The 23,178-nt window shown below is 33.4% G+C and overlaps 1 protein-coding gene across 1 annotated transcript in view; it reads left to right on the top strand.

Moving 5' to 3' along the window:
• CDIN1 (CDAN1 interacting nuclease 1) overlaps nt 1-23,178 on the top strand; it is a 123,728-nt gene that overhangs the window by 55,512 nt on the left and 45,038 nt on the right. The window contains exons 9-10 of the mRNA XM_054635746.2: nt 4,086-4,151; nt 6,465-6,570. Coding sequence (XP_054491721.1) covers nt 4,086-4,151; nt 6,465-6,570 — 172 coding nt within the window. The remainder of the gene's footprint in view (nt 1-4,085; nt 4,152-6,464; nt 6,571-23,178) is intronic.

The following is a 23,178-nucleotide window of genomic DNA, read 5'->3' as shown; positions in this document are numbered from 1 at the left end:
GTAATAGGCTTAAGCTGTAATTGCAGAGAAGATGGTTAAAAAAAACCAAAATACCAAACAGTTCTAGGAACAATAAATGTAAAACAAACTGCCAGGAAAGGTTGTTGAATCACCTTCAATGAAAAATTCAAGGCTGGATTGACACTCATCTATCAAAGCTGGTAATGAAATCAATTCCATCACGATACGAGGGAATGGACTGGATGACTCACTAAGGGATCCTCAACCCAACGAATTATCATTTTATTTGGCTTGTGTAAGCTTAAGAAGTATAAAAATCACATTTAAATTTTACTGTTTCATGACTTTGGATGAGCATCAATTTTTTCTTTAGAAATTAGCTCCAAGAAATTTGTGCTATCAAATTAAAACATGTAGAATGCATTAACTTATTAGAATATGAAGATAGAAATGAGAGAGCTTAATTCATTGTTCATATTCTATATATAGTGAAGTATTGTTTAGTCATGATTTAAGATATGTTAAGATTTGTATTTATTATGTCTGTGATCATGTGTCCATTTCAGGTTTTAGACATGTTCGGGATATTCTTTAAAAAAAAACTTTCCCAATATCTGCAAGATGAACCCTACTAAGTCTCTTGCAATACAACCTTTCCTTTCCAAAAAAACTAGTTCCAAAACTGCTTGAAGAAAACACCATAAAAACAGAAGAGATGCCAGTATTTCCCATAGGTCTAAAAATTCAGGCTTTCTCCGTTATACTTCATTCCTGTTTTGAAGAAGGCTTATGATTTACATGGCTTATGGCTTGTAATTCCATTACTTTTTAACATGTTTCAAAGAAACAGAAATTTTGCAGTTCCCATATTAGTGTACTATTCCACTGTACTGCTTCAAGAATAGTCAGGGGGTTTGTATCAGATGTGTTCACTGAGCAACAGAGAGTCTAGTACAGGAGAGGAAGGTACAGTCACAGGACACAGTGAATATCAAGTGCCTCAGTAGAGTCTTACAGCATGAAGCAGCTTTTTAGGTTCTGGACAGAATTTGTCTGTTTCTAGAGCAGTTGGCTTTCAAAGCCTACAGATCAGAAGTAATACCTTCAGAGTCACCCTGGAATTGACTGAAAACCTATACTCACTAATGGGAGTTACATTTTATTAATCCACTCTTCATAAGAAGTGCTTCATATACCATGTCCTCTCTTCAGCAAAAACACAGCTCTCCAGTCTTTATCACTTGGCCTGCCTGAGATTAAAGTGATCGATAGAAACATTTTATCAAAATAGGCTCACAGCTTCACATGCCATACTGAAATGGCAGGAGCTTCTAAGTTCTGTATAGAAATTTTATTTTTGTACCTTTACCATGAATATGTTAGGAAGGCTTTTAGATATATGGGGAGGTATTGAGCTCTATCCTCCTTTGGTTTCCACCAGTGGATATAAATCATGAAATCTGATCAGTGTTTTCTGCTGTAATCTTAAATTTGCAGTTGTAGCTCATTCATGCATCAGCAGAGGAGGGCTAGTAGAAGAACAATGATGTGTTAAATGGTTCTGATTGAGTGTGACATTATGGTAAAGATGAAGCTGCAGTTTTGTTGAAAATCTAAATTAATGGGGTATCTGTTGACAAACTACTTATTAGGGCTGTTTCCACATAATTTTCAGACCTGAGGATTTATAAATGTAACTGTCAAAACTGCTGTGGGCTGGCTTTCAAGCAGTTACTGAATTATTTTTTAATCCGTGCTGGAGTTTAAAGATCTTTTGAGGTGCAGAATGCTGCCTCTGTAGTTTCTGGACCAATGTGAAACATACCTGGGCTGAAAAGCTGGTACTTCTTTTTGATGGTGTTATGGTTTAAAACAAAAATTTTATGGTGATTGTGAGGAGTTTTGGTAATTATTTCTTCACCAGAGTTATAAAGCTTTAAAACACTTGGAGAAATAGTAATGCAAAGCTCTGTTTCTGCACATGATAGATACATCAATAATAAACATGGTTTTTAATATGTTTTCCAATGTTAATCACAGTATGGAATGTTAGGAGAAACCACATGAAGACATTTAGAACCAGATATAAAACAAAAAACATGTTCTTTTCCTTGCCATGAATTAGTATGAAAAGATTTTAAAAGCATTTGGGCACCCTTGAAAAAACAATTGCTGAAGAATATTAAAAGTAATGCTGATGCAGATTCCAGTTCAGAGACCTGCCAGGTTGACCTATGAAACATGTTTACATCTGGTTTGGTTTTCAGTAAGTTTTTTTAATGTGCATTTCCCTTATTTTGTGGTACTAGCATTTGTTAGATGTGAAAGAAAATACTGACCTTTCTATTGCTATTGCTCTTAAATGAAAAAAATTTCGGCAGGACATCCTATTGTCTATGCTAGATTATTTTAAACAATTAAGAGCAGGTTGCTCTTAATTGTTAAATTAAAGTTAACTAGATTTGGATAAAATTGTTTTGTTAGTTTTTTAAAATAAGGATTAAAAGATTACATAGAATATTAATTCATTTTTATATTATGGCATAAAACTTTCTATTCAGATGTTCTGTTAAATTAGAACTTTCTTCATCTTAACATCATTTGTATACTTGACAATCTAAGTTTCAAAAATTAGTCAAAAACCAAGTCTGTGTCCAAATCCTAGAAATGTTTTTCATTATCTTATCATGTGATAAGAGTGATAATCTTTTATTATGTGATAATGAAGTGCCACATTGCAAAGACTTCTATTTAGTGTAGTGTGTTTATAGTGAAGAAATGCTCTCAAAATTAAAAAAAAAACTATAGTACCACTCAAAAAGAATAAACACCTATTGCAGTTTACACTGACATGAATGTTCAGCTTTCCAAATTTACTTCTGTCCCAATTTCAGAATTAGTTCACTGTATAAAATACTTAAGAGTTACATTCTTCAAAGAAAAAGAGTGGGAGGGTTTGATTTTGGCAATATTACAGTATTTTGATTTCTAAGTTAGTATGTTTTTCTTGTCATTAAAATGTTACTTGGACTCAAACTGCTGACCTTTCAGGATTTGCACAAAGTATTCAAAAACTGAGTTCTGAACATTGGCCATGAAACTACTGTCCTAACCTGATAAATGGATTGGAAATAAGCTACCCAACAGTGAGAATGGACCATTAATTTTAATCAAAGGTGATGTAGAAAGGCGAATGGGATGCATGACAATGTCAACAGCCCAGAAGGTGTTAAGGGGCTACACAGCCTTACTTGTTACTAGGTAGTGCCATTAGTTGAGCTTGGGTGAAGACAGAAAGCCATGCCTGGAATTGAATGACCAGGTCACTCCAAATTCTAATGGAGAAATGGTGTTTCAGAAATACCAATGTAATGGTATCAGAAATCAAGGACAATAGTTTAAAAATATTAAGGGGTGGCATGGGCTTTTTTACTTTCTTCTTTTATTTTTCCTTTTTTTTTAAAGGGAGCTTCTTTTCCCTTCTGCAGTTTTGTCTTGCTCATCCATTATTATTTATTGAAATACTCAGCTATAATATTTTTAAACAATTAAGTTGTAGATATAATGTTAGCAGAATGTCTAAATCTATGTTCAGAAACTGGAAAAATTCTACAGAATCCAGAATGCAAAAGAAACTAAAATTACGGTTCTTCTTTACTTTAATAAATTTCTGGGAGAGAAGGCTTTTCTTGCTCTTTTTCTTTAACAATTTTATGCTAACATTAAAAATAAAACCAAGGCAGCAGCGACAGTATATCTACATTTGTGGTGCTGGTAGGATTAATCTTAACACATCCGAAGGTGGGGAGACTCTTCTTTCAATCAGTGAATATACCTCTTTATTTTGAATATTTGGAGGTTATAAAATACTGTATGACAGCTTGAATTAATGATGTTTATAATGAAGACATAAAAATGCAGGGATGACAAAGAAGCATTTTTATATCCATGCTTCAGGTTTTCTACAAAGGTTCATTTAATCTGACACAGCATTGCATGCATAAGAAAGATATGTATGACTGCATTAGTAATTCTTGCACTCTTATTTAGAATAAAATTAATTATGCTGCTGTCTACTTAATGGAATAGTTTCATAAACAGTAGTTCTTATTTTCTACGTACAGCTGAAGATCAGCTTCGTGCAAAGGGTTATGACAAAACACCAGACTTTATTTTAGAAGTGCCAATAGGTAAGTCTTCTAAAAGAATTTTTATTATTTTGTGTAGAAGTACTCATCTAAAATATTATGGCTACCTAAGCGAAGCATATTCTAGGATACTGTAAATAAGTCCCTTCAGGAGTTACCCAATAATTCTAAGAACTTCTAGTTTGAGTCAGAGAGATTTGATCCTAAATAGTCTTTCTTCTTTAGTCTCTGCATGTTTTTATCTCATTAACAAAAAAAGGACAAAAAAAAACACTAAAAACCCCCAAATCCCTGCTCCCAATAATGTAATCTACCCACTACCCTTCTGAAATAAACTCTGAAATAGCTATAAATGCCTTTTAATTCTAGATCAAATCAGTTCATAGTCTTAAGGTTATTACGTTACACCTGTAGGTCATTGCATAAAGGTTTGTTATTGTGCAGTTATTCTTTTACCATCACTTTGCATCCAAATACAACTCTGCAGTTCTTTACTGGTTTTTAAAAGCCTGAATAGCAAGAAAGAATAAGGTAAAAAGTAAGTATAAAGGTCATGTTAAAGTTCATCTGCCTTTTCTGGTCTTGAGGCCATGTGACAGCACTTGAATATCAGCAAGGAGGCAGTATCCACAGTCTTTCTAGGTAACATGTGCCTATGCTCAGCACCCTCATAGTGAAAAAGTGGTTGCTGATGTTCAGCTGGAGCCTCCTGTGTGTAAGTTTGTACCCATTGCCACTGGTCCTGTTACTGGACACCACTGAAAAGAGCCTGCTTCCCTCTTTACCTGCTCTTCAGAAATTTGCATACATTAGTAGCATTGCCCAGTAATGTGGACCATAATAAACACAGTACACACATGGTGTTAAGCGTACCCACTTTTATATTAGAAACATGAGGTTATATTCCACCTATGCAGGATCTTGATCAAAAGGAAACTAGCAAAGCAACTATTGTTTTTAATTCTTAAGAAGGGAAACCAGGGAACACCCAAAAAATTATTTTTGTATTATTACCCTATTAGAAAGAAGGTTAAAAATAGTAATAATTCATTTACATATATTTGTCTCAAATTTAAATAATAACAGTGCATTAGTTCTTTCAAGTTATTGTAATCACCTGAGACTTAGAGGAAATCATGTTCTACCTGTTGTCTGAACTAAGGTATAGCAGTCCTTGGATTCTTTTCTTCATGACTAAGTACAAACCTAGGAAAGGCAGATGTTTCTTAGAAATAGCATCTGAGCTGATTTTACCTCAGCTGTTTTATCTCCTGGGGTCTAAAGGTGTTGGGGGTGGGGAAGGATGTAGTAGTGTGGGCCTACACAAGTTAACTGGGTTTCTGAGAGCAGGGCAGTGGTGGCACATAGAGCTTAGTGTGGTGACTTCATGAGTTATTTTCCCAGATTCCCTGAGTAATTTTGCTGTCTGTGGTCAATCATTTGCTGCTATAGCCTCTTGTAATCTTTCTGTGTAGTGCTTCTAGGTTTGCATGCTCTCTGAAAACCTCATTCCAAGTTAAATTTATGCTAAGGCATTATGGATATTGTAGGTAACTCAAAATAACCATAACATTTTTAAAGATCTTAATAATGATACCTAACAACACTTTTTTGGAGAAATAATGATCTTTTAGAGTGATACTCATGATTTCTTCTGCAAAATTACATTGCCATTAAGAGAGGATTTTTCAAAAATTCCTTTTTCAAAAAAAAAAAAAGATTATTTTATTAATATTAGTAGTTCACTCCTGCAAGAAATGAGGAAAGACATGAACCAAAGCAAATACCAAAGCATAGAAACAAAATCATATTTTTTCACATAAGCCTTCTTACTCCTAACTTTTCTGATGAAGCATTATTGGTTTTACAAAAGACAGGAAGCAGACACATGTCCAGGATAAATTTCCTTCCCTTTCTTATACCTTCCATTGTGGATTGGTGGCAAGTGTCTGTCTTTAGCAGCTTATCTAACTGTTTTTATCATTCAGCAGAAATTTCCAATTTCTTATCTGACAACTTCCTTCCAGCAAAGTAAGGGTAGTAGAAGACTACAACTGCTTCTTAGTCTAATCTCTTTTTTTTTTACATTCTCTTTGTGTTAGAATAAATGCAGATATGTAGAACAGGGTGTAATTAAACTGAAATTCATGTGATTATCTGTTTGAAGTATTTTCTGGTATTTTTTTTAAATGCCCTATGTACATATTTGAAAGATAATTTTTACAAATACGTAACCTGGTTGCAAGCACGAATTGTGTGGTAGATTGTGGAGTAAATAGAATGTTCCCTAACACAGTCTTACAGGCTGTTGAGTGTGATTTTCAGAGTTCAGTTTGTTTTTTGCTGTCACCCTAGCTGTGGAAGGACACATCATTCACTGGATTGAAAGTAAAGCCTCATTTGGTGATGAAAGTAGCCACCAAGCCCACTTGCAGGACCAGTTCTGGAGCTACTGGAACAGGTATATTTCTGTTCTTTTTCCTTATAGATAAATAGGATTTCATTTTAAAAAGAAGTTATTGGATAAAACTCTACTGACTCTACACATTATTAATCTGATATTTTGAATGTCATTAATTAGCATTTCAGGTTGCTGTGCTGAAATATTTATGAAAAATTTAGATCTTAATTTTTAACATGCAGCAAAAATATATGGTGATTTTACAGTGATGCTAGAGTAAGTGATGTTGGTACAGAAGTTATATGCCAGTTTTTTAATACCTAACTTAGAAGGAAGATTTTGCTGTAATGTTATGGAATATGTACAAAATGACAAATTTGTTAAAATATTTTCCCAGTCTAACCAAGTGGGGTTTGTGTATAAAGGACATTATTGCTCATTGTCATTGTAAGTAGGACAGTACTGTTTCACAGTGGGGTTTTTTTAATGAAGTATTTCTTTTGTACATTTGAAGCAATAATTACAATTATCTTCAAGTTGAAAATGTAGTAAGTATTTGCAGTATAAGGGGGAACAAAAGTTGTGCTAGACAGAATTTTGTGGGATGTTGATGGTATTGGTGTAAAGATATTTTCTTTTAAATATGGTTAAAATGCTTCTGCTTTATTGTTCTAAAAGTCATTATTGTGTATATTTATAAATCTTTCCATGGTACTAGACACCTCCTCACTAGACACCTCCTCACCTCCTCTTAAAAGAATACTAAACACAATGCTTCATCTTCAATGCCATTTTTCTATGTATTAGAACCCTAAGCAAGATAGTGAGGCAAATTAAACCTTTAATAACAGATTTTTTTAAAACATAAATTTAGAAGTCTTCTCAGTGTCCACAAGAGACCATCAGAGGGATAGTGGAGAACATGGCACAGTTTGTGAACATGCAACAGTCTCTGTTCCAATATCAGAGACTAGTCTGGTGACCATTAGTATTTCAGCTGAATATGAAAATTGCTAGCATTACCTTTGAAGATACCTTAAAAGCAGGTTCAATAGAAAGCAGCAGAGAAAGGGAAACCAGATCTTGACAATAACATCATTAAAGTGCAGAATTATGCTCTGCAGCAACATTCTTGATTGATAGAAAAAGGACCTGCTCTTACTTGACAATCCCAGAAAGCAGAGAGTTGGAAAGCTTGAATCAAGGTAATGGGAAACTTGGAAGGCTGTCAATTGTTGGATGATGATATTGTATTCTAGAAGAGTTGTAGAAAGTAAATTGTGAAACACTGAATGTAAAACTTAGAAAGAAATTTGAGTGCATACGATATCTGGGCAAATGGTGAGAATGGCAGGAAAGATTGTGATGCAAACATTGCTGACCTGCACGTCAGTGTAAAGGAAATGGAGCAGCTCAGGCTGGAAGAAGACCATTAGATGTACTGGAATACTTTCTGAGTGCACAGGGTGTGTTTGAAGGCATCCATTATGGTATCAGAGAAGAGCACCTCCAAGAAGTGAGTTTCAAACTGATAACTTGAGTGTAAAGATACTAAGTTGAGATGTACAAGAATGGTTGATTCTTAAATGCAGTGAATTTACATTCATATAAAGGAAACTAGAACTCTCCATAGTAAGATTAGTTACACCCTAAATCAAAAATTTTGGTTAATTATGGAAATTAGGCAGATTTCTGTGGGGTTTTTTAAAGAATAAATCCTGTTAGTTTTAATTTTGGTACTGCTTGGCCAAGCTGACAGAGCCACATCTTCTGAAATGAGTTCTGAATTACTGTAGTTTCTAATATAATAACAGTTGGGTTAATGAACACATGTTGACAGATTAGGTTGCATGTAGGTTAGAGAGTTAAGTTTCATTGGTCTCTGGAACTATTGATATGAAAGAACACAGTTGTAACTGCACAAACTGTGAACCAATTTTGTATTATTTTATCAGTCTATGCAGAAGTCTCTCAAGAGACAACCAGATTCTCAGTCAATTCACTACACCTTTGTGTCTCACTTCCTCTTGAAAGAGAGATTATTTGGAGAACAAGCAAGAGTTCACAATAGAGTTGATATGATGCTCAAGTAACAGTTTAGGATTTTTTAAACCTGATCCATTGGTTGAACTTAAAGCAGAAATGAAATTCAAAAGAAAATCTGTATCACCTGTTAGATGTGGAGAGAAACACAAATCTAGATACTTTGAAAGGAATGAAAGTGAGAGGATTTAGACCTTTTCTGTTCAGCTTTTTTATTGCTTATCTAAAAATTGTGAGTCAACCTGGAAAGGTTTCTGTGTTCTTTTCTCACATGTCACAGATGTAAGATGAATTTTATTCAGAATCTGACTGAAAGCTTTGAACATAGCTGGGGCTTGTTTGCTGTTATGTGTGTATTTCATTAAATCCTGTACTTTGTGCTAACTAAATCTGTGAGTGTCTTAAATTGGTCTGTACTGACAGGAAAGAAATGGCACTTTCTCATTTAACAGAACAGCTCCCTAGATGCAGTCAACCATGTCTGTTCACCTCAGTGCAGAAGAACACCTTTTTATTACTCTGAGTTCTGCAGGGACAGCTTAGCAAGGTTTTTTATGGCTCATACATCAATGGTATTGTTAAGCAATTTTCAATTGCAGTGGTGCACTGCAACCTCATCTTCAAATTAAGCTTCACATTAAAAATGTACAAAGTGTACCTTGTCAGTGGATTTGCACAGTTTTAATTTAAGGTGTTGTTTAGATATTGAGATTTTTCAATAATAAAGAAACACGTAAAAGCAAGTTTGGTCTCGCATGTTCCCAGATTGATTTTGCAGAGTTATGTTTTAGGAAAAAAAGCTATTTTATATACTGGTCAAACTTAGTATGAAGTGATTAATATACTTCCCTCAGTATGTTTATTCCTTCAGAGCGGTGGCATCCACTGAGCAGACTGTAGCTTACACTGCTACTGGGTAAACAAAGAAACTCCATGTACAAAATATAATTTCTTCATGCACAAGTAGTAGACACCACACTTTTCATTTTTCACTGGTCTACATTGGTGTATTTGTTGTAACTATGAGAATAAAAGCTATTGAATTGTTAGTGTGACCAAAGGTAATTTGGAGAGTATGAACAGCAAGTTTCACAGATTGCATTTTAAAATGGGGTCTGTGAACATGTTGTAAATTATTTTAGAGTTTAGATGGATGTTGCTGTTTCTTTTTCTTTTCTCCATAGTGTCTGATTTTATAACTTTTTTAAAAATTAAATTAAAAATTGGAGTCCTAGCTGTAAAAGTCTGTTAGTCAGAGCTGACAGGCATGACTACTGTTTTCTAAGGATATACAGATCATCAACACATGGTTCAAACAGTAATTAGTGGGTGCACTGTCAGTGACTTGCTGTAAGATATAAACTCAAATACAGCAATTTAAATTTTCTATCTTCTTCAAGCATGGCTAAGGCATATGTACAGTCTGGAATGTAATTTCTAAAGAGTCCCAGGAGATAGCTTGATGTCATTATTAGCTAAAGAAACTTTACTATAGGTGAGAAAAAGCATAGGAAAATGTTATATTTGACACTGTTATAAAACTAAAGGCAATTTCACATAGTGAAAAAGAAGCATTTCATCTTCTCTTTGAATAAAAATGGTAAGTCATCTCTCTACTAGATTTCTTCCAGCATTTGGTTTTTTTTCTAAATGTTTAGTCCTCTGCTTCTGCTTTTTTGAAAGAATAAATAAAATCAAGTTTCTCATTAGTCATTTAAAAATAATAATCACACTTTTCAGAAGCCTAAATTCATGATTCATTGTGTTGTTAAAAGGTACATTATGTTTAATCTTGGGACTTCAGTTCATAGCTATAAGTCATAGTAAAATTATTAAATTATCATAGAGTCCTGTCGATTAATAAAAGGGTATTTAATTCAGATAAGTACAAACAGAAATGATGCAAAAGATTGTATTTCATAACACAAACTCAGATAATGTGTTCCTAGATTTTTGTGAGAAAAGTTTTGCATTCAAATTCATTTAGAGTTGACAGTAAGGATGAATTCTTTGTGAGCAAAGACTGAATTAGGAGATCAGAATTACAGGCATTTTTTGCTGTTTACCTCTTTAAATTGGTTTAACAGGTTGCTGTGAAGACTGTTGAAGTAAGAAGTGTTGTCTGATTGTAGTTTATAGGGGAAGAGGGAGATCTGCTGTGGGTTTGTGGATGTCTGTTCCATTAACAAGTTTAGTATTCTTCAGTTGCAGATGGTTTAAAAAATTGTTTTGGTGAGTTGGAAACCATTGTAGCAACTTGACTTGGAGGAAATCTTGGGAGTTACAGTTGTCAAGTGGCTAGGAAAACTGTTCATGCATACCCAGTATCCAAAGCAGCCCAAACATGAAGAACTGAAAGGTCATTCTTCTTCTTGAAGTATGATGGTTTGTTGACATATTTTGACACACTGGTACAATGCTGAAAGGTTTTGACCTTACTGCTACACCGAGGGACTTAGGGTTTGTTTAGCTATCTAATGCTTGTAGATTTTCACACATGCTGTGTTTTGCTATGCTCCTTTTTCTCTCCCTTCTGGCTCCACTTGAATTACTAAATTAATCTTAAACAAAATAGGATGTAGATTGAAGAGCGAGTTGAGGGTGATTTTTACTGTTTAGGACTTTATATAGTAAGTTTCTTCAAAACTAATTATCTTTTTAAAGTTAATTACTGTGCCAACTTGCTAACCTTAGCAGCACTGAGTAAAATATGTTTGTTTATAGACAAGAAGAGAACCAAGAGCAGTGAAAAATGCTATTTTCTACTACTTTTCTAGTAGAAAATGCAGTAGTGTACTTTGTGAAGATGATAAAATTCCATGTTTTTCTGCAAGAATAACAGATACAAGTGTAATATATGTAATGTACACACAAACACATACTGAAGCGTATCTCTGCACCTGGCAAAGTCCTGGACACATTCAGCCTATCTCCAATAGCATTTCATGTTAATTATTTTTGTCTTTATTTAATGACACATGAACAGTATAAAAATCAACATGTATCTTATGAAAAATATATTTTTTACTCCAGCTCAAAAGTAATGTTATAAGTAATGTTTAAACCTGTCATGCTCTCTTCAACTACGCAATTGAAAAACAGAGCATGAAGACATTTTGACTGAGACCATGACTTATGCATAGCATAAGTTAATTGTTTTGCTGAGTATTGTAGATTGTTTTATTTTGTATCAAAACTAATTTTTGTCAAAGCAAAGAAGGAACAGGCCATATTTTATTAATATTATCATTTGTATTTGAGTGATTGATATTAAGTATATCTTTTCATGCATTGTTCTCCTTAGGTATTTTATTTCATACAGGCATGAAACTGGGATTTTCATTATAATTTACTGCTCTTATGTAAGCCTCTTTCACTACTAGATTGTTACATCCTGGACTTTAAAAATAGTAAATGAAGCAGTATATGTCTTTGTTTACGTTATCTTTCCCTTATATTTTTCTGTACTGTCTTAAATATTTTGTTGTTGCAGGAAATTTGTGTAGTTTAGACAGAGCATTTTCAGCTTCCTTCCATATTACTGCAAGGCTTCAGCTCCAGTTCTCCTGGTATTTCTCATTCAGATTAGACAAGCATCTAAGTTTATGTACGATAAGAGCTGACAGCATAGATCCTGCTATTCTTGCCAAAGGCCTGGTTGCACACACTCCACTATGTCAAAGAATGTCAACCCCCCACAGACCTTACCTTTCAGAATTCCTTGTAATTTTTAATTGACATTTACATCCGACATTTTCAACGTATCTTTTAGTGTTGGTTCTTTATCTACCTACTACTAGTTAAAACAAATCCAAAGCTAAAAAAAATTCCTTCCTGTGAGCTATGATATCATATATTTTTTATTTAACAAGGTCAAGTTGCTGGGCTGAAACTCAAGAATGATCAGCTCCCTCTTCCTTTTTCTAACTCTGGAGGTGCTAGTCTAATTCCTTTCAAATAACAATTGAAGAGGGTAACAGGCATCTGAAGTGAAATTTTACTCTTAGTACTAATGAACAAAGCATCAGAGTATTATTGTTACTGTGCATCACACGCAGAAGGGATGCAGAGATTTCAAGGAAATTTTAAGAATACTAATAGGGACTTTCCTTTGAGTCAGGTACTTGAACATTGAAAGTGCAAATATTCGTACCTGTATACATGCAAGATATGTTAAGAGCATAATATTGTGAATGAAGTAAAACTGGCAAGTATGTCATTTAGCTACATGTTGCAGTTGTTGTGCTTCTTTGCCTTTAGAAATCTCAAGTTTTTATTTGGGTTACAATGCTAAAAGCCTAATAAATTAGTTTGACCATAATTATCCATCTACTAAAAGTTAGAATGAAGGACTATAGTTGATCGTAAATGTCACAAAGCAAAAAAAGTAGAAGCAGCATTTTGTCACAAATAATGCTGCTTTTCTTCTAATTAGTTAATTTACATTTTGCAAATTAAGGGCAAGATTCAGACAGAAGATAATCTAGTAGCATATCATAGCTTTACTGACCTATATTTGTATATGCCAAATTTAAGTTAATTAGAAATGTAGATGCTGTTTGTTTTATCTGTCAAAAAGCTCATGTTAAAAAAAAATATCTAGACACACTTTTTCCCCCAACATTTATCATCTAAATAATAGTCTTGCCAAGATGGCAGCCTCATAATAAACTCTTTTCAGTGGAGTGATGGGTAATGAAGCTTGCTTGTGAAGGCAGCGAAAAATGTTGTCTAGCCAAATGTGTGGATATGATGGCTAGAGAATCAGTGGACTTTCTCAGTCATCAATCTTTTTAGTAGCCTCTTACACATCTGAATATTTTGATAGATGATCTAATAATTGAGTTATCTATCTTTCTAACTATCAGAGTTGCATAAAAATTATTCTCACATGCTATTGAATATTATATATATTGAGCATCCAGTAAATTTTTCAAAAAAAGTCCAAGAGGTGGAGGAATTTTGTTTGTCTTAAGCAGCCTTTAATATATTAAATGATAAATTACTATGTATAGAATACAAAACTGTATGTACTAATATAAGGAAAAAATAAATAATGTCAATAGCTGATTACAGATAGGACTCAGTAAATAAAGCATTTAAAAGTATGAGACTGGTGAGGTTAATGCACAATCGAAGTTATTTGAAGTACAAAATGAGTGGATTCGTAGTCCCTGGGCAGTTAATGGACAGGAATTACATTTCCACTCAGTTGCACAAATTCCTTGTGCCTAAATCTTGGCTTAAGGAAAAAGAAATACACTATAGTGTACCAGGTTTTTATTCAGCATCTGTGAGTGCTCTGAGAGAGTTCCTTTTGATGAAAGATGAGACTGAAATGTATATATTGAAACTTCCTACATTTTGTTTATTCTGAGTGATTGTACAATATGGATTCCTGTTTCCAGAGCACAAGAATCCGCTTCCCTAGAACACTAATCTTGTATTTATGGAGGCACTGAGGATATTTGGATAAGTTGCATTAAGCACATCATCAGCTGTGTCTTAATAAAGCTTCAGAGTGGCAGAGCAAAATGCTTGTTGGTGTTTGTGTGTTTTTTAAAATGCTGCATTATGTAATTCTTAAGTTCAAATGCATTTCTGGTCTGGTAAAAATTATTTTAACAATAAGAAATACATTGTTGCATTAAGAATATTTTTCCTGCCTCAGTACCACCAGTTTATGTTCAATTACATACTTTTGTAGAGATTGTAAAATGTTCCTTCTTGTAAATTCTTGGAAACTGTATGATGGGGATTCATTTCTTAAATTACTTTCAGTTTTTTAGTACTTTGTTTGTTTCATAACTACTGCAAGGTATAAACAAGTATGTTTGATGAATAGTTCTCCAGTTGGCAAAGAGGCTTTTCTTTCTATGTTCAGAACTAGAGTGACTTTCTTGAGGATATCAAGAAGTTATTCACTCATTTCAGAATTTTAATGGAAAAGTATCAGAGGGATTTTCTTTGTAGTTACCACCTTTTTAAAGGAGTATGAGAAAGATGCATTTTAAGGACTTGCATGTTATCATCATTTGCCAACACTTTGTGAAAGTATCATTGAACCTCATGGGACCTTGCCACTGCATATGGATTTGCAAATTGAACAAACGTTGCGCTGTCTCACTGGCAGTGGTCATGACTCTCATGCTCAGTAAGTCAAATTTTTGATGTTTATTAGTGATAATAAACATTATTTTTGATATTTATTACTTTATTCCTAAACTAATAAATAGTTAGTTGGATAAAATTTGGGTACACATAAATCAAGACACTAAAGTAAGGTGACTTGAGTATCAAAAATGTAAAAGTTTCCAATAAAGTTTGGCTCTGAAGTTCAACATTTGTCTTGCCATATTGCATCCCATTTGAGTAGTCTACATTTTTGTCTTCAGTAATATTTAGATTGATTTTATGCGGTTTTAAGTTACGTAAGGAAGATGTTACAGAAGTATAATTTAAACCTAGAACTAAGGCATTAGAAAACAAGTTACCAAAAAAAAGTTACATTATTCTGTTTTATTACTTGTTGAATTTTAATAGAAGAAAGCTAAAATTGCTTCTGAATGTATAAATTCATAAGCAATTAACTGGAGTTTATCAACATCAGTGTTCTGTGGCTTCTTCTGCCCTTAAGTAAATTGGCAGTTATTCTAGTTAGCATTTGTAGCATTTCTGCTAGAGAATATATCAAGCTCCTAAGCATGCACAGTGTGTTATATACAGTTACAAATATGTTTGTGTGTATACTTTATGAATGTTTAGATCTTTATTGACTAAAGAGGTCTTCATTTCCCTCTCCTAATCTAAATATTAAGCATCTGTGTTCCTTCTTTTCATTTGATTAGCATGCTCTCATCCATCACTAGTCTTTGATATGAACATCAGGAAATCATGTCCTTTTATTTAAATGATAAATATGCCTTTGTCATGAATACTTACAGACATCCAAGATTTACATCTGAATTGTCAAAGTGTAACTGCAGGCTTCTCTGTTATGTGACATTATTAGTGAAATAAAGAACTTTCATTTTTTTTATGGATAAGCCTTAAATATTGGAACTGCAAGGCTAAATTAGTTGTGATGCTGCAAAAATTTTTCCTTCATCCACTGTTTTTCTAAGATGTGTTGTTTATCAACAAGAGACAATCAGCTGCATGAGAATCTCTGCAGACATTCCTATTTACATGTTCCAAACCTGTCTCTTCATGTTTCATTATTTAGGTCTGATGTCTAGTTAGCTCTTATCAAAACTAATACCATCTGAAGTACCAGGCTTCCGGTACACACACAACCAACATAAAAATTTCAGTCTCACTAATATTATTAAAGACAAGATCTCTTTAAACCTGGGCTTTGTTTCAATGTCTAGATTATATCTTGGAGATTCATTTCAGTGAATGAGTCACTGCTGTTTCAATAGATAAAATACATCTGCAATTATATTCTGCATGTTTTTAAATTTAAAAAATAGCACAAATACAAGTGTTTAGATTAAAGCTTTGGTACCATTCTTACTATGTCTTGATGTTATTAAGGTAGAAGAGCTACTGTATGGCCGTCTTCTTATTGTTGGAATAGTACAGCAAGTTAAAATGTTTTGTAAGACAAACACCTAGATATGATTTTATAAACTATTTTATCATCTATTTGTTGCAAAATATGAATGTGTCAGTCAAATAGGTAATTGAATTTTAATTCCTACAGAAAGCTAGTTTTCCTTGAAATCTCTAGGTTTACTTACATAGGACAAAACATTTTTTCCTCCTTTTTTTCTGCTCTTTCATTTATTGTATTCTGAGTATATCATGGTTGAATTCATTTCATGTTCTAAGTACTGAAATGCTGAAATTGAATCTTTGAAATGTATAGTTTTAAGATATTGCTATTTATAATCTTTAAAATTCACAAAATAGTTGAGAGTGGAATTTAGTGAGGGATCCCACAAAATAATTTAAGGGCCCATGTCAGTTTATAATTGCATATTGTGTAATGTCATATTTACAATACACAGCAATAATTGGAATTTTTCAACTTTTTTGTGTTGTTTACCTCAGAAACTTTTACAGCAATATTTCTTGTGTAGTCAATTTTTTTTTTATTCCAAGCTTCTTTATATTATAAAATCATGTAGAATGAAACATATTACTTTTATATCTTTTTTTTAAGTGCTCTTTATTTTAAATTAAATAAAAGTGCACATATTTCAGTCTTTCTGTAGAATACTACTTTTGAAAGTATATTCTCATTTACTTAGTTCAAAAGAAGAAATATCTTGGGTCCTTTTCAACCCAGCCCAACAAAGTGAAGTGGTATTTTCTGGCATACAAAGGATGCCTGTGAGTTTTTGAGACACTGAAGCTGTAACCAAACTTGAAGAAGACAATGATGGCAATGAGCTTCTGTCCAGAGTTAATCAGCTGCAGAATTTGTAAACTGCATATGTGTCAAAGTTGAAAATGTTAGCACTCTGATAGAAGCTTGAAAAGGTTAGAGCTGATAAAAGCCATCAGCAGTTAAAGAAGGTGATTTATGGGAATGTAATGACACAAAATGCCTCATTTATCACTCATATATAGATAGGTTAAGGTTTCTGTGTCATACTTTAAAAACTTGACCACTTAGAATTGTCAAAATAGGTGCTTAATTGCCCATCATACGTTTCAGTTCAAATTTCCTTTGCTTGAATTTTGGTGATTTTACTGTTTGCTTCTCATCTGGTTCTTTTTAAAGTCATTCATATTTCATATTTATTTCATATTTGTTTCAAATGGTATGCTCAGTGCTCTGTTAGAACTTTTATTAGGTAAAGCTGTTGATTTGAATGCTGTCCAAATCTTTTGTTGATTTACAATTTCATTCAGCCTAACTGTAAGTAAAATAACTGAAGGTTTCGTTTTCTTCTGTTCTATACCACTAATTCTCATCAAGAGTTTACAGCTTTCTAATTCAATCCTTACATTTCCCCTCCAAACTGAAATATGAGATTTAAAAGTGAATCCATCAACTGGTTTCCAGTTCCAGTCACTTAAGTTACTGTTTATCTCCATGCAAATTAAATTGAATCCAAAACTACCAGTACTGTTAAATGATCCTAAAACAAAATAAAAATGTTAAGAAAAATGCACAGTAGTATGCTTTCCTTTTACTGACTTGATGTGAGGATAGCAGCAAGCAAATCCCATAGATTTGAGACTGACTGGTTTTATTTTTAACTATTTACGTTTTCATCATAGTGCTGTAAAAAATTAAATGCAAACGTGGATAAATACTCATTAAGGTGTTATCTATAAGACAACATTTGTAAAATAAAGCAACTACTCTAAGCATGTTGTACTCATAGTAAAATACAGGTTCAACTGCCAAAAAATTTTTGATAATGAAGTTTCTAAAGATTTATTTTTCTTAACCTACTTACTCTTTTTAAACTATTTCATTCTCCTATTTCCAGATCTTGCACAGAAAATTCTGAACAGAATAATTTCAATTTTTAATATCAAAAAACTTACCTTTTTGTTAGCTTTCACAATTTATGGCCCCAGTTGTACAGCATTCTGTTTGTTCAGCGATGACCTTCCAGGTTCGATTTAAAAAGAAGTCGGAAGCATTTGTCATGTCTGCTCGATCTTGTCCAGAGGTACCTATTGTAATTATAAAGGACTAATAAGGTTGTTTATAATATAACAGTCTGACAACCCTAAAAAATCTTCTGGAGAGCAACTTCCCTTTTTTTTTATTTTGTCTTTCTTAAGAGAATAAAACCTCCCTTACCTTCTTGCTCTGTGTTACACTGTATCTTTTTTAAATTAAGATGAGAAAACATAAAGAACTTAAGCCTTGAAAAACTTAACTTAGTTTTAAAATATAAGCTGTATAATTTTCTCATTTGTAATTTCTTTTGGAAATACTCAGTACTAATGTATCTACAGTAGAGTTGCACCCTGTATTTAATTGGTGTATGTAGAAGTGATGATGTACTTAGAAGCACTGAATTTCTTTCACCATGTAACAAAAGAAACCCCCTTATAACTGTGTTGCAAAAATATGTGATACATTAATATGGTGGTCTCTGTTTCTTAGGGAAAAAATCCAAATTAAGACAATCCTATTTATTCTATTATAAACATTAACATACTGCTGTAAGTGGGTGTTATTATTTTTCATTATACGTCAGGTTTTTTGTATTTGACTTATGATAATTTTTCCCTTCCTATGCCTTTGTCTTGCTTCCTCTTTCCTTTTTCCTCCCCCATTTCAGCATCATCCAGCAATACCACTTCTTTTTATAGACATCTATATAAGGTAAACAAAAACCCAATGGAATTTGAATGTTTGACAGAAATGTTTACCTCTCTTGTATGGTATGTAACAACACTGGAGTATTGTCAGGCTACCATACATCATTTAAATACCCTTAGACAGCAAAGGCAAAATCTTGACAATTCAGTAATCTCATCATGTGATTTCAATAAGGCTTTTTTTTTCATATCTACAATTGAGACAAATTTATGTTGTGTGTATTTATGGTTGTTAAACTCAAAATTGTCTCATTTCATTAATTTTTAACATTGTGCTCTCTTAATGACTATGAAGAAATGTATTAAAATGCCTTAATTATAGGGCTAGAAGAAGAGAAAGCACAAGTCTTTTTAGCATATGATCTTTCAATTGCTCACTAAAGGATAAAGAGGGCATTCAAGCGTGGTTTAGATAACTGTCAGCAATAATAAAATGCAAGGTAGTTTGTAGAGCCTTTAAAGACCTTTCAGGGAAATAGATTTAATTAAAAAACAATAAAATGGACTTTTCAAAGAAATCCAAAATGTTATAAAATTTCAGGATGCTGCTGTATTAAGAGGAATATATGTTTCCAAGGATAAGGAAAAATTACTGAAAATACTCTGCAGACCACAAAGCAGTCATAGCTTCATTTTGTGTATGTAAATGTATGTCCTTTAGCTTTTAAATCACAGACTATGAATAGCACATTAGAGATATTTCATGTTTTCTGAACTGTGTGATTTTACTTGGTTTGGGTTCTTCTAGTTTTAGCTTTTAATGAGGGTGTTTTTTTAAAAAAATATAAGGTGAATACTTAGCTTCTTAATGTAAAATTATGTTCTCATAATTACCCTCAGAACAATACAGTTCCTATACTAACAGAAGTTCAGTTGCCTATTTCAGAGTCTGTAGGTTCCCATTCATCATAGTTGCCTGTCTTATATACTGTGGAAATACATTTTGGAGTATATTTCTGATTTCTGCTTTTTTTCTTCTCCCAGAATAAAAAATCACATTTGCTAGTAATGTTTTTGGCTATGTGGTGTGTTGAAAAGTTTATTCAAGCACTTATTCTGCATTCCAACTTTTACTGCTTCTGGCAAACTAAGAGCAACTTAACTTACATATGACCAGCAGTGGTTTATAAACAGCATTGACTGCTGTCATTTTAAAGTTTTTGAACCTTTGCTGTGCAAAAGCCTGGTGCTTTCCTGAGGAAATTTTTGTAAGTTTTTTTCCCTCACTCTGGTGCATTTACTTTAATAAGTTTTAACCAGTTTGTTGTAGCCAAGTACCAAACAAATCTGTGTGAAAGTTGCCTTTGTGTAGCAAGGTATTTTACAGATAAATCAACTTCACCAAAGTGCATTTTCAGCAAATGCTAAAACTCTCTCCATTTTTTAGTTAAAATTACTGGCCCAAGAACATCATAAAACTTGCTCATCATGAAAATGGGACTTCAGTATTTAGGGTCTTGTTATATCTTCTTGTAAAATTAGTTTGGATTGTTAATTCATATCAGTGTTCACTTTGTCACTGACTGATCATAAAAATGGAAAGCATCCCTGTTTTTGGAGCTGGTAATTTTTCTTTTCTTAAAAGTAAGGATTTGTTGTCTGCTTGCTCACATACCTTGAACTGGAGCACAAATGAATAGCACAGGCTCTGTAAAATACACTGGGCATGTGGAAAAGAGAGTTAAAAAGGTGCAAATGTCTGGCACAGTTCTGTACAAAAATGCCTCTCTGTTTCTTTCATTGCTGCTTTTCCTTAGGCTTGAGGACTCAGGACCCAAGCTGCAACAGACACATGCATGGTTAGCTTTGGCAATATTTTTGACATAGAAGTGCCCCACATCATCCTGTTATCAAAGTCCTTTCTGTTTTCAGCTGGTTGTGTCTATTTCTTTCCACTCATCCCTCCTGGTATGGTAGGACTATTTAGTGTGATAATGTTTCTGTAGACTATGCTCTACTATCTAAATATATATACTATATTCTCTAATCTGAAACTGATGACCTCCTGCAGAATCATTAGTTTTGATCACTTCTGTTGGGCTTGTAAATTCAGTAGAAACTCAGGTCAAATGGGGAGTCTGCTTCCTTGCCTTTTTACTAGTGATAATGTTGTCTGCTTACCAAAGTTTTGTGTGGTTGGGGTTTTATTGCTTTTGTTGCCATGACTCATACAGAGATGACTGGTTTTCTGGAGCAACTTCTGTAAACTTTGGTAGGCACGCTAAGCTCTTACTGAGTAAAACTTACTATCACATGGTAGTGGTTTTTTCTTTTGTTAAAAGTCAATTTCCTGTATTTAAAGACCTCTCCTTAGTGCTAACATTTTATTAAAACCAGTAAACTTTCTGTATTATTTCACTACATCAAAATGCAACATTCAAGAGAGGAGTGTGCATGATCTAAAAGTTTAATCTTCTTGTAGGGGAAACTCTAGCTCCTTATGTGTTTGCCCAATAGTTAGCACATCTAGCCTCAGTACAAGCTGAGGGTTTCATGATGCAAGTAGTAAAGTGGCCAAGATAGAATAAAGGTCTTCACTTATATTGTTATGCATAATGATTCTTAGTAACTGATTCTCATGCATGTGCCTCCAGACAATGGACAGGGTAAGCTATAACAGCTGTAAATGTAGCTTTGAATCTGTTCCATTGTTGATCTCATTTGTTCTCTCAAACAAATTACTTGTTGCTTCTATATTTAACATTCGCCACTTGTAAAAGCCCGATATTGCATAAAAATATTGCAAGGTTAAACTGTTTTTTTTAAAACTCAAGGTAAAAGACGCTACAGATAGAGACATAAAAATATGCTCTGTTATGAAAAGTTTCTTTTCTTGTAGCAAAAGTGTAAACCTGAGCACAGACGTTCTCATAACTTTAATTTTCTTGGTACCATTTATAGAGTGTCAAGGAAGAGAAAAATAGTCCAGAAATACTATCTGTATTTTGGCATGAAGCATTATAAAAGCTACATAAAGTTCCAGACATTTTTTGGCTTGTGTTAAGGAGATAAAGGATAGGATTTTAGGAAAAACACAAATCATGTCAAACTACCATTCAAATCATTCTTCTCTGTAAATGTCCAGGAGTACAAGTTCAGAGAGAGCAGTCTGTGTTCTCACTACTATGGCAAAGCCTTCCCCATTTGTAGAAGCTCACTGTACTGTCTTTTGTGTCCTGTGTTTTCCTGCTCCTTCTCTGTATAATCATCATGTGCAGCTCTGAAAATTAATACCCTTACTTGCAGGTTTTTTTTTAACTTAATTGCCACAAGACCAGTAAGAGGTAATAGCACTGCACTGCTGAGCCTCTGCTCTCTCCTTGACTTTAACAGACCTCAAATTTAACCTGGGTCTGTGGAATTGGCATGGTGGGAGAATCCCCTTCATGTGTAAATCTCAGGGAAATGTCTGCACTGTAAGGTAGATCTTACCTCAGAGTACATGTATATGTCTGAATTACATAACTTTAACTAAAATATGAAATATAAATATAATATAATCTTATAATACTCCTTTTTGTGGATACAATATGCATATAGTTCATATTTGAACTAACAATAGTTCAAAATTGTGCCTTGCTGTTGATGTATTTCTTGTATCACATCTATAGTAGTCTCTCCCTGGATTTGCTATGATACACAAGTGTGTCTGAACTGAAATTAAAAAAGTTGACTTTTTAAGAACAAAAAATATGAAGACTGTCATTAGTTGCAGAGAAGACAAACAAAAGGTGTTAACATCATGGGGTGTTGTTTTACCTATGAAAAAGTACCCTGTACTGCATGAGTCTTTTCTATGACATGAGGGAATTTGTGTACAACATTGCTTTCAGTAGCTCACAATGTTTGTTTTAGAGTATTAGTCAGATTAGTCAGATTTTATTAGAGCCCATTGAGTTTTGCATAATTAAAATTGTAGCAATAGCTGAATGCTATGAAATGTGGAATGCAGAATCTTTACTTTGCCAAATGTTCTTCTCTAGGGTTTCAAAGAAGGAGTAGGGAGAACTGGGAGAAGCTTGAAAGTCAAGTCTGATGCCTAAAAATGTTTAAATTTTATTTAGAACTGTACTTACCCTTTTATAAAATATAAATTTAAGCATAATAGATTTTTCTGTTATATGGGTCTCATGCAGCAGCACTAGTATTATGTGCAGAGTTTCTGCAGTAGTTGCTCATTTTAAAATGCAACGTTGTATGATTGCAGTAATATGTCACTGTAGACTGGTTTCAGTAAACCTGCAAGTTAAATGTTTTAGATGCACAGGGGAGAAAAGTTGTTTACTATGTTGCTTATTGTCTAAATGCTACCAAATGCATTTAACT

The sequence above is a fragment of the Agelaius phoeniceus genome, chromosome 6 (assembly GCF_051311805.1).
Source record: "Agelaius phoeniceus isolate bAgePho1 chromosome 6, bAgePho1.hap1, whole genome shotgun sequence".
In the NCBI taxonomy this organism is placed as follows: domain Eukaryota; kingdom Metazoa; phylum Chordata; class Aves; order Passeriformes; family Icteridae; genus Agelaius; species Agelaius phoeniceus.
This window is presented reverse-complemented; position numbering and strand designations above follow the sequence as displayed.